A 12752-nucleotide genomic window follows, 5' to 3' on the forward strand; every position below is an offset into this window, starting at 1 on the left:
GGCCTTGTAACAAAACTGCCCATTGAGGTTTGTTGTTGTGGCCTCCTTGGCCTAACTGCTGCTTGGGTGGTGGTAAGTGCTGCTGTGGATGCTGTGGACATGGTCAACGTAGCAGTTGCAGGCCCAGTTGAAGAGGTGCTGCTGGTGGAAACAGGTCCTGCTGTCGCAGTAGCATCATCACTGTCTCCTCTAACTTGTGCTAAGAGCACAGTTGGATGTGCACATTTAATGTGCCTTCTCAAGTTTGAGGTGCTTCCTCCTTGAATGGATACGTTTTTTGCAAATTTTGCATTTTTCTTTCGTCGATGAAATATTTTCAAAATGAGACCAAACATCACTCCTTTTTCTAGTGCTCATTCTCTTGACCTATTCCAATTTGTCTGGGGTCTCTTCTGCTTGCAAGTCACTTAATGCAAAACTGTGGGGGAGGGTGGGGAAGGGCCACAGTCCCCTTGGAGACAGCCATGACTGACAGCTGTACTTCAACACCGGCTCCACCCTTATTTGGCACCAACATGAAGTGCAGTAGGCCCTACATGTGTAACCTGATCTTTTTCAATTGGTGTGAACTGTGAACTTGCTGCATGCCCCCCTCCTATGGACAGTGTCACTCAAAGTTCACAGACTTAAATCAAGTGTGTCTTACACAGAATTTTCCATATAATATAAGACCATTTTACTTGAATTGCACATTTGTGTGCCAGATCATATTTTTTTTAAGAAAACCTCCTCTATTAAATGCAGTACAACATGACAGTTTGTATGGTTTTAAATAGTCATTTATTATCACACTCGCATTTAATTATCACGGCAAACAATTACACTGCACTAAACTGTAAGTGTAAATGTAAAGTGAAAATAACAAAACCAGTCAGTATGATGACTTGAGCGAATATCATTCACGTCTTACTAAATAGCGGCCACGCGAAAGGGAATGAGGAAACTGTTTCCTCTACTAAAAAATACAATGCGGGTCACGTGAAAAAAGGATCCAAAGACTCGTAGAAAGACCGAGTCGTGAAATGAACGAATCGTTCGTTTCCTCTAGCTACCAGTACAGAGCCTATGCAGGTCACGTGAAATATGATCCAAAGACTCGTAGAAAGACCGAGTCGTGAAATGAACGAATCGTTCGTTTCCTCTAGCTACCACTACAGAGCCTATGCAGGTCACGTGAAAAATGATCCAAAGACTCGTACCCGAAGACCGAGTCGGGAAATGAACGAATCATTTATGTTTACTTGGACGAGCCTATGCAACAGTCCCGATGCGCGGCCACGAGAAAATGAACGAATCACTCTTTGAGAGGACTCGTTACTCCCGAGTCCTTGTAAGGATTCGTTCAAAATGAACGAATCATTCACGAACGACACATCACTACTAACTATAGCTTTACTGCAAGGCAGCTGCAGAAACGCCACAAGCAAAGAGGCCAGGGTGATAACTACTTACTCATTTTACTTTGTGATGTGAAACACAATTGTGAAATGTAATGTACAATATTAGCTGATATTATTAAGGAAGTAAGTTCTTGAAATAAAGTTCTTTATTCATGAATGAATGCAATATGAGTAGGCTAAATGGCTGAAAATATCACAAGAAGGGAAAAACTTAAAAGGACGTTTAAATCATAGAGATTAGGTCAATTTTTTACACCGGTCTGCCAAATGTATTCGTTTTGATTCAGCTATGAGGCTGCCTCTTGCAGGGGAAATGAGAAGACATCTATTTCATTCTACACTTCACTCGTGTTTTGAGTTGTAAATGAGCAGCAAAAAAAATATGCTTTTAAATCTATGTAATCTTTATAAATAATAAGTATGTATTTTTATATAAAATATACAGAAATATCAGTTGTAAAAATGTCATTAAAAAACGGACCCCTGTGCAACCGACGCAAGCAAGCACACCCTACAATTTCCCCAGAAATTGTACCCTCTCTAGTTACATTTATCTTTGTACATAAATATGCCATCTAGTGGTCAAAGATAGTAAAACAATTTAATCTGCCAATGACAAAACACAGATTCAACAGATTTACTCTACATTTGGCATACATTTAGTAGATATCCTCTTGGACATGACACACCACTGCAAAATTGGACTGGTAGAAGGGAAGGCTTTCCTAATACCCCATGGAAGACAATTCGTTGCTGTGCCCCTCATACACATTGACTGACCATACACCCTTACACCTTAGGCTCTAGTTTAGTTTGTAACACTGCAACAAACTGTTGTGTGAAGGAGAATGAAAACTTGAGGTGTTTCACCCATTTTTTTTCTGTTATGTGCTGTAAGGAGTGAGGTGTCCTTCCCTTTTAGGAGATAACCACCTAAACAAGGTACGTGTTGTGATCTCATCCTTTTTCCTTTTGTACAGGCCCCAGTAAAATAAACAGTAAAACTAAACTCATTTGGATTAACGTCTGTGTTTACAGATGACTTTGAGAGTAAGAGAATGGCGAAAACGCCAAAGAGAACTGGATCAACTGCTACATTATTCTGACAGTGATGAACAAGAGGACATTGAAAATAATTGCAACCGTGTGCCTGGGACTCCAAGTAGTTGCAGCAGTGACAATGTGCCTTGGACCCCAGATAGTTTAATGAATGACAGTGCTCTTGGGACATCAGACAATTTTGACTTTGACACTGATATGGACTATTGCTCTACTGACTCGGAACAGGAACCAAATTAAGCTGAAGTGATCAGCTTTTAGGATGAACTGAGACTGTGGGCCTTAAAGTACAAAGTGACAGACACAGCGCTTAATGGTTTAATGTCCATATTGAGAAAGCAAGGGCACCTGTTGCCTGTGGATTGCCGGACACTCCTTGCTACACCACAGCATAACACAACTGAGCCAGAATGTTGTGGGCAGTACAAGTACTACGGCTTAGAAAAAGGTATTTGTCGTTATTTAAGTCAGATGGAGAGTAAGGATGTGCACCTCAGCGTAAACATTGATGGCGTCCCACTTTTCAGAAGTAGTGGTGTTCAATTCTGGCCAATACTGGTGAAGTGTGGCCATTTTGATCCATTTGTTGTAGCCATGTTTAGTGGACAAAGTAAGCCAAGTCCTCTTGAGGAGTATTTAAAAGACTTTTTCACTGAATACAAACATCTCAAAGACAATGGAATAGTTTTTAAAGGCCAGACTTACACTGTCAATATTGATGCTCTCATCTGTGATGCGCCAGCAATGGCATATCTGAAATGTATTAAGGGTCATACTGCCTATGAGAGTTGTGAAAGATGATCAGTCAGAGGTACTCGTGTTGAGAGAAGAATAGTTTTCAGTGAACAGGAGGGCACTTCTCGAACAGACGACGGTTTCTCCAGAGTGGAGTACAGCAACCACCAAACTGGTATCAGCCCCTTCATTGCTGCAGGAATTCCTTGTGTTAGCTCATTTGTCTTAGATTATATGCATGTCGTGCAAAATGCAGATGGGACTTTTGCTTGTGAAATTCTGCGCCAGCGTCACACTTCACCATTATTTCACCAACCGTGTAGCTCTGGACTTCTGAACCTAGTGTGCATAGGAAATGGTCATGTCAGGATGAAAAATGCACTACAGCAAGAAAGGGATCTGTTCCGGAAGGTGGCCTGCCTCCTACAAGAAGCTGGTGGTTTTGTCCTCATACCCCATCGCCATGGTGTGGAACACACATATTAAGGTTAAAACTTAAGTTTTAACTTAACTTAATGACTCCTGCATGTTCTTTCTCACTGCATCCATAAACCTCCCTGGGCCTCTCTGTCCTCTTGCCACAATATCATACTTGAAAACCTATAGTAACATGCATATGCTTTCCTTTCCAGGTCATGTACACAAGGGCTGTTTGGAGGGAGGGGACCCTAGAGGAGGAGGGAGTAGTTCCTGACAATTCGATCGACAGAGAAATGAAAACCGTCAGATGGCCACGTAAAATGAGCGTTACAAAAACGGAAAAAGGACCAAATTGACCCCCAGGATGACATTCTCATTAATCAAAATAAAAATCACTTCAGGCAAGTTTTGCGTAGATGAATAGAAAATGTAATACATTTCCAAGTCAAAATATTGTTGAATCATTTCTAGATAAGCGTTGTGAATGTGACACCTACAACCTGACCAGCCAGGCGGAGGAGGACGATGAGGTGATTACACCGATGAGGAAGCGCACTAAAAAAGGAATTCCAGAGGGTTTTGTCAGAAATGGTATGTTTCTCATTCTCAAATATTTAATACATTTGAAATATAAAATCGCTTGATACAAATTGGGCCTCAAATTTGAGACATCAATGTTTCTATTTTTTTTTGCAGAATTAACGGATTCGGATGAGGAGTGCTTCAAGGGTAATGGTTTTCTCCCAATGAATTCATAATTCCAGTTTCAAAATAAATCAAATTCTTTAAGATTAAATATTTTGGAGATGGATATGCTTAGTTTTACATGATTACCTCTGTATAGGCGTCAAGCTACCCACCTTCCCTACTGCACCAAGGAAGCTGCAGCCCATTGAGGACACCAACATGTTGCACAATACTTGGCCGGGTTTCCCAGATTCGATCTTCGTTCTTAAGGACTTAAGAAGGCTCTTAAGAAGGGTTCGGCTAAGAAGGAGCGCTAAGATAGGGGTGTTTCCCAGACGCGTTCTTAACTGCCTTCTTAAGATCCCGCCAAAGACGCTTCTTAAGAAGCTCTTAGAGGGAGCTGCCCACCGCCGTGGTGCTGAAACTAAGTCAATCGATGCCAGGCAAATCGATCACCCACCACTTTATCAGCGGATAAATCACACACAACACCCTGTTTCTCTTCTTTTATTTTAATAAACTACTTTTCCTTTTCAACCATATGTTGTGTGGATCATTTAGCGTCATTTCCTAGCTTTCAAGCCCTATAGGCTACATGATAGTTGGTATGGGTTGTGTGATGGTAGTGGGTTTAATTTTGGGAGTAGGGGGGTGGCACCCTATGTTGATGGCAGTGTAATGTTTCCTCCCAATCCAGCACGGATCCACCAGGGAGGGATTGTAGATTGGGATCAGTGTTCCATCCACGACACCAATCACCCGGGGGATCCCAGCCATGGCATGAAATCCATGGTGGACCTGGTGGACCTCGTCCCGTATGGTGGGCATTCTGATGTGTGTCCGGGCATGGCGCAGGAGGATCGGTGTCACGGCTGCCACACTCCGTGAAACCGATGCCTTGCTGAGGCCGTTGCCGTCCCCCACCACCTCCAGGAAGCTCCCCACTGCGTAAAAACGCAGCGCGGCCAGGAGCTGCACCTCCAGGCTGAGGGCGAGAAGTGCTGACTCACATAGGCATATGTAAACCATCTGGCTTCGCGCACGGCGACGCTGTTGGTTAGCAGAGAGAATATGCTGTATTGCAGCCATGGTGTCTCACACGCGTGGACTTTATATAGACTAGCAGGTGGAGCCTCTCTTGATGAGGTTCCAGCCGAGTTCAATTACACCTGTCAGTTTCCCTGGTATCTGTGAAATACCACAGGGTTGTTGATGTTTTTATAGCTAATGTAAACTCATATGCAGATTCCGAATGTGTGTGAAAACGTAATGAGTGATAGTAATGATGATTCATTTTATTTATGTGCTACAGGAACACATGGGCAATTATTTATTTTTATATAGTTATTTTTCTTCTTATGCTATTATTTTTCTTGTTCTGCAGCTGTGGGCGCACATTTATCATCACGCATGGTTTTAGTATTCCTTTGAGTGTCAGATATAACTTTCCCTGATGCGGCTGCAGTGAGAGTTTGGTCGCTAAGAAGGCTGTTGAGAGTGGGTCAGGCTGATCTTACATTTCCTTCTTAGTGAAAGATCTTCTTAAGCTAAGAACGACTCTGGGAAACACGTCCTTCTTTCACAGCGCTCTTAGAACGCTCCTAAGAAGCTCTTAGCGCTTAAGAGCTTCTTAACAAATCTGGGAAACGCGGCCCTTGTGAGTACAACCTAAGAAGCATGATAATGTGTTGTATACAACATGAGTCACAGGCTCATTCATGTGTTTTAGCCCATGAAGATGGAGCCATGTCTGGCCAAGTGGAGTGTGCGGAGAGTCCCCGGGGCAGTGAAATGTCCACTCCTAGTGAGTATTTGATTTTCGCCTCGCACCAACCATCATTGGCCGCGTTTCCCAGATTCGTTAAGAAGCTCTTAATGCTAAGAGCTTCTTAGGAGCGTAGAACGCTCTTAGAACGCTCTTAACCCTCGTGCTGCCTTCGGGTCACATGACCCAAAGGTTCATAACGAACCATCGTTGTGTTTACCCAATTTTACCCAATACAAAACCAAATTAAAATAACTTTCTTTTAACCTTTGCAATGTGGGGGGTCTGAGACAGCCCAACGGTTAAAAGAAAATGCTTCACTTTGTCTTTGTATGCGGTAAATCTGTCGCAATACGACGGTGGGTCACAATGACTGATGGGTCAGAATGACCCGAAGATAACACAAGGGTTAAGAAGCTCTTAGCGTTAAGAGCTCCTTAACGAATCTGGGAAACGCGGCCATTGTCATTGTCCATTCAAAACGAGTAGTTTCTCACTGCTTGTGAATTAAGCGTAGTTATAACTCAAGTATTTCATTATTCATTTTGTATATGCGAGATGACCGTACTTACAGGCTGACTCGTGTTTCAGACTCCGTAAGTCAAACCTTTGATGGCCTTGTGGAAGCCTTCTCTGGCCCAGAGAAATGTGCTGCCAGATCTCAGCGCCAGGAAATGTAAAGTGAGTATTCACTTTATCCATTGCACCAACCAAAGGTCTATTCAGGACAAAGTGTTACTCACTGCTTGAGAATCAAATTTGGTAATTATTTATTTTACAGGCTTAATGAAATGTTTCAGACTTGCCTAGCTTAGAGGAGCGGAGTGCCAATTCTTTTAGTTTCATTTCAATAATTGTAAATCTTTGAATATTCTTTGTTTTCTTTGCCCTCAAGATGCAAGCACAGCACCTCGGAGCAGGGACCTGTCGACACCCAGTGAGTATTCATTGCATCAGACTTGAAACAGTCACTTTTGTATTTTGTCAGGCGTTGTGAAATGTAAAAATATTCTGTGTTTTTCAGGATCTCGTCATGCAGCAAGAGGTCATGCGAGGGATGGCTATCGCTCCAGGTAAAGAAGTAGGACAGGGCACAGCATCAGTAGTGGCTGGCTTCTATTGGTTGGTCTCCAGCCATTATTTTTGGTCAACCAGTAGGGGTTAGTCTGTTTCAGTGTTAAAATATGGCATGTTATAAATGTATGGCCAAGTGAATCAATTTAAATGTTACTAGGTCCAGCAGTAGGTCCAGCAGTGGATCCAGTATCAGGTCCGGCACGTTTTTCGAGGCACACCTTCAGGTCCAGACATGATGCCCGATCCCAGGAGGCCCCCATTCCCCAGGCCAGGTCCAGACATGATGCCCGATCTCGGGAGGCTCCCAGTCCCCAGGCCAGGTCCAGACATGAGGCCCGACGCCGGGAGGCCCCCAGTCCCCAGGCCAGGTCCAGACATGAGGACCCCAGTCCCCAGGCCAGGTCCAGACATGATGCCCGATCCCAGGAGGCCCCCAGTCCCCAGGCCAGGTCCAGACATGATGCCCGATCCCAGGAGGCCCCCAGTCCCCAGGCCAGGGGCCGAGTGCACCAGCTGGGCGTAAAAAAGTTGGTCTTAACTCCTACGTCGGTCTTAGCTACGTCCGACTTTGTGATTTGAATTTACACCGAGTGCACCAAGCTTGACAGACCACGGTCGTAGCTACGCCTGGTCTTAAGATGCGCGTCCTTGTGAAAATGAGAAAGCGTTGATCGTTGCAAGCAACACATTTAAGAGCCTAAGCGCACCCTAATACTGCCTAGCATCTCCCTTAAAATTAAGCAATGCAGGATAAAGAAAACCCCCAAAAAAGGAAAATAAACTTTACAGATACAGAAATTAGAAAACTTATAGAGATGTATAACAAGAATAGAAGCGTACTCACGGGAAAATTCAATAACAGCAACACAAACAAGCAAAAGAAGTCAGCGTGGAAATCAATAACCGATCAAATTAATAATGAATGTGACGGAGGACTGCGGACAGTTGAAGAGGTTAGGAAGAAGTGGAAAGATCTTCTTTCCAGGGCAAAAAAGGATGCATCGGCATTTAAAAACCCGCCAACCGGGGGTGGTCCTTCACCAAAAATATCAGTTTATAGTGGTATTATTATTGATATTTTTGGAGAGGACTCTCCCACCTTTAACGGATTGAACGGCTTTGACAGTTCTGAACTGTCAGTTCAAATGGTTGAAGACTCCGACATTCAGTGCAGCACAGATCACGATATGACAGCTGTCAGTGTGATTGGTAAGTCATTTTGCCTATTCCCACTACAGCTACATTTGTTTGTTTGCTAATCAATAGCCTCGTACTAGCGAGTAGGCCTATATATCGTTTGCATTACGATCAAGTGCTAGCCTATAGACAAATAGCTACAAATAGTCTACACTGTTGCAATTTTACAGACTCAAACGACACCCTGAGTGAAGAGGAGAGCCCCACAACACAAAGGATGACACAATCCCAGAGGTCCATGCCCACAACCCCCAAACGAAAGAGAGATTTTGCTGAGCTGCAGCGCATACTTCTTGAAAAGGAAATCATTCGTGTTGAGGTCGAGACCGCCAAACTCAAGGCAGAACATGAGAAGATAGAGCTTCAAAAAGAAAAACTCAAACTAGAACTCAAACTTCTTGAGACAAAATATACTAACGTCTCAAACGAAGACACCATGATGACATACACCATTCTTTAGTTAAGCTATTTTGATTTAATGAAAACAATTGTCAGGCCTATACAAATATTTACAAATATACATATAAATAAATAATTGCCATTGATAGGCTATTTCTAAGGCCTACTGATGTAGCTAGAGATTGTTTGTACTGTTTGTTTCTTATGAATAAGATATATATAAATGAAATTGAAGAAAACCATTTGAAAACTAGAGAGGGTACAATTTCTGGGGAAATTGTAGGGTGTGCTTGCTTGCGTCGGTTGCACAGGGGTCCGTTTTTGAATGACATTTTTTTTTTGCTGCTCATTTACAACTGAAAATATGAGTGAAGTGTAGAATGAAATAGATGTCTTCTCATTTCCCCTGCAAGAGGCAGCCTCATCGTTGAATCAAAACGAATAAATTTGGCAGACCGGTGTAAAAATGTACCTAATCTCTATGACTTAAACGTCATTTTAAGTTTTTCCCTTCTCATGATATTTTCAGGCATTTAGCCTACTCATTGCATTCATTCATTAATAAAGAACCCCCTTTGAAGATTATTCTACGACGTTACCCGGCAGTAGAAGATGGAATCGCGATTCAAACAGTACCATCTGCTAACTGAAAATATGCCCCCCAAAACGTAAATAAGCTTGACATTTATTTAGTGGAAAATCGCTCATTCATAAAAAGCTCACTGGTAGCGATCATTGTCAGTAACAACGCAAAATGCGATATAGCCCTGTGTGGAGAAGCTGCCCCGGTAAATTGTACTACTACGGTACAGTACTAGACTACTGCTGTGTTCGTCTTGGTAGCGATTGCGTTGGTTGAATTGGATTTAACGTTCCGTTGTACGGTTTAAGCTGAAATTAATTATTTTCATGAACAGATTGACAACGTTTAGGCTGTGGCAATGAAGTTCAGGTTAGTAGTTAGATAGACTTTTGATTTAAGTAAGGGGAGTGCCGAACATGTTCTGTCGCCGTTTGACTTCCTAAACAGCTGTGTAGTGTAGATGTTTTTGTAGTGTGTCTCACGTAAGCTACAGCGTTGCAGTGAGCTGCACTGGTTTGAAACCACAGGTAATGGTAATTTCACCAACAAATCGTTTACTAATGTCAGAATAAACCCTACAACGAAAATGTATATGTGAGGAATGTTTATTTTAACGATTGAAAACAGATAACGCTACATCATAGACCACTGTAGTATGTGTTGCCCGGGTAACACAGGCTAATGTCATGATGCTAATACTTCAGTGAAATAGTAGACTACTGTTTCCGAAAGTAGATGTACTTCCTTAATAATATCAGCTTATACTGTACATTACACATGACAATTGTGTGTCATATCACAAAGTAAAATTAGTAAATAGTTATCACCCTGGCCTCTTTGCTTGTGGCGTTTCTGCAGCTGCCTTGCAGTAAAGCTATAGTTAGCCTAGCTATCCCCCAAGTTAACAGATGCGAAACGAATGTTCTGCCAAAGGTAGTCATGCGTGTTTTCGTGACGTTAGTGACGTAAGTAACGTCAGTGACTGTGGCTAGCAAATTAGCCACCGTTAGCTTCACTTTTCGCCACAAAAACGTAACTTCAGCCTAAACCATGCAACGGAACGTAAATTCCAATAGAAGCAACTCAATCGCTACCAAGACGAAACTTTTGACACCTACTTTGTCTATGTAGGCCAAATATTGACTGAGTTTTAGGGGGGCAAAAAGAATAATAATAATAATAATATATATGTGAGAGAACAAAGGTTGTGCCCTTGCCGAAGGCAAAGCACACCCAACTAAGTTATGAGCACACATAGCCTATGCATATGGGCCTAGATGTTATTTATGATATGATTGCGGACTAGTCGTCCACCGATATCTTCAGGGATGCCAGCCACGGGGTTCTCGTCAGCCTCCAGCACCACTTCTCCTTGCATCATAAGGGGGATTCTCTTTTTAACGCAGATGTTGTGCAGCACCGCAGTAGCAGCAATAACAACACAGACGCGTTCAGGGTGCATTCGCATTTCACTGTGGAGGCAGTGAAACCTAAAAGAAACAAGAACTAAAATCACCATATAGGCTATCAGAACAAAATATACACCTATAGGTCCTATACTAACCTTTAAAAAATGTGTTAGTGCTGCTTAGGCTATTCGTTTTTGCCCGTTAACCGGGCTACTAACCTGCGTTTGAGCACTCCAATGCACCGCTCAACGATGTTCCTTATTTGTGCGTGCTTATTGTTATAGGTTTGTTCTTGTGCAGTTCTCGCTGCAATCACCGGTGTCATTAACCACCGTTTCAGTGGGTATCCACTATCCCCAAGGAGAATGCCGTTCCCTCTCCCTGCCTCAAATTCCCGATGGAGGGCACTCTCTCGGAGGATGCGAGCATCATGTGTTGACCCAGGCCATCTTGCCACAAGGTCTATAATGGACATATCCGAGTCGCATGCTATTTGTACATTAATCGAATGATAACCCTTTCTATTGACATATAAATACTCATGATCAGAGGGGGCCTGAATGCGAACATGAGTACCGTCAATGCACCCGACAATACCAGGTACCCCAGATTTCGAATAGAAATCCTGCTTGGTTTTGGATGCTTCTTCGTAGGTGGGTAGGTGGATATGTCGCCTAAAGCAGCACTGAAGGGCCAACGACACTCTTCGAATTGCTCGACAAGAAGTCGTTCTGTGAACATTAATCATGTCTCCCATTGTATTTTGAAAGGCCCCGTTTGCAAAAAACCTCAGTGCAATCAGCACTTGCAAGGTGGGGGACAGCGCGGCGTTTCTGTCCGTTGCATGTTGGAGATGAGGGGAGAGCTCCTCGATTAGCTCAAAAATATCGTTCCTACCGAAACGAAACCTCTCAATTAGCTCATTTTCGGGATAAATATCAAGTGGATTCGTGCGATCACGGACGACTCTTTCTCGCCTTAAAGCCCTTTCAATTAGTTGTCTATAAACGAGACGCGCTGCCATCGTTGTGAGTATATTGTCCGATCAAACTGTTGTACATTATAATTACCATGGATATTAGTCTGATTTTCCAACTTACGCCTGCTCCCCACTAGGCGTAAAATGTCTGCCCAGCTGCTGCACTCGGCCCCAGGTCCAGACATGATGCCCGATCACGGCACAGTGATCTCAGCAGTCCCCCTTATCACATTCATTGTGAGTTGTCGGCTGTGTTCACGCTACGCTTAATTAGGATTATTTTGCTATTCAGGTGGTGATCCTATCACCATGGCTGCCTGTTCACATTACACAGTGCACACATTGCTTTGAACAAGAAACCAAGTAATTTAGAATACCTTATTGCAGCAGGTGGTTCACACATTATAACTTCTAAAACATATTTTATATACTATAAGTTTGTTCTTAATAGACAATACATCAAACACCATTTCAATGCATCTCTATAATTCAGCTGTGGACCAGACTGCTCTAAATGACTCAAGGACATATAGTACGACATATAGAACGAGTACAACTCATTCAAGGTTTGAGGTAGTAACAACCATTCCACAACTGCTAGAGGTTTTTGCTCGGTGTACATCACTTCAGTACTTGTTTCTCTGGGCTGACTGTATTTAAATGCGAAGGAGTCAGATGGCTGAGCGGTGAGGGAGTCGGGCTAGTAATCTGAAGGTTGCCAGTTCTATTCCCAGCCGTGCCAAATGACGTTGTGTCCTTGGGCAAGGCACTTCACCCTACTTGCCTCGGGGGGAATGTCCCTGTACTTACTGTAAGTCGCTCTGGATAAGAGTGTCTGCTAAATGTAAATGCCGTTGGTTTGATGCTGGTTTGTTACCAGGCTGTTGATGACTTTCAGTTTAGTCAACCAAGTATTATTGTGCCAGAGTAACAAACGCTGTCCTTTCTAAGCATTTTATCGTCTAAGTATAAACAAATACATCTAACGATAAAACCTCAAGTTCAGAATTTAAGCAAAATGTGTGCCCAACTCCTGGTTAAC

General features: G+C 42.9%; 1 protein-coding gene and 1 long non-coding RNA gene across 2 annotated transcripts; both read left to right on the forward strand.

The window, feature by feature from the left end:
• The first annotated feature begins 4083 nt into the window (after window positions 1-4083).
• Window positions 4084-4533, forward strand: LOC134024654 (uncharacterized). The gene is made up of 3 exons (XR_009930911.1): window positions 4084-4205; window positions 4311-4343; window positions 4459-4533. It is a non-coding gene; the product is annotated as an uncharacterized LOC134024654 (long non-coding RNA).
• Window positions 4534-6030: 1497 nt separating this feature from the next.
• On the forward strand, window positions 6031-10832 carry LOC134025140 (BUD13 homolog). The gene is made up of 6 exons (XM_062468024.1): window positions 6031-6105; window positions 6658-6747; window positions 6962-7003; window positions 7091-7139; window positions 7301-7662; window positions 10629-10832. The coding sequence occupies exons 2-6, from the start codon at window positions 6679-6681 to the stop codon at window positions 10830-10832; spliced, it is 726 nt and encodes a 241-aa protein (XP_062324008.1). The 5' UTR covers window positions 6031-6105; window positions 6658-6678.
• Window positions 10833-12752: the final 1920 nt, after the last annotated feature.

The sequence above is a fragment of the Osmerus eperlanus genome, chromosome 8 (genome assembly GCF_963692335.1).
Source record: "Osmerus eperlanus chromosome 8, fOsmEpe2.1, whole genome shotgun sequence".
Classification (NCBI taxonomy): domain Eukaryota; kingdom Metazoa; phylum Chordata; class Actinopteri; order Osmeriformes; family Osmeridae; genus Osmerus; species Osmerus eperlanus.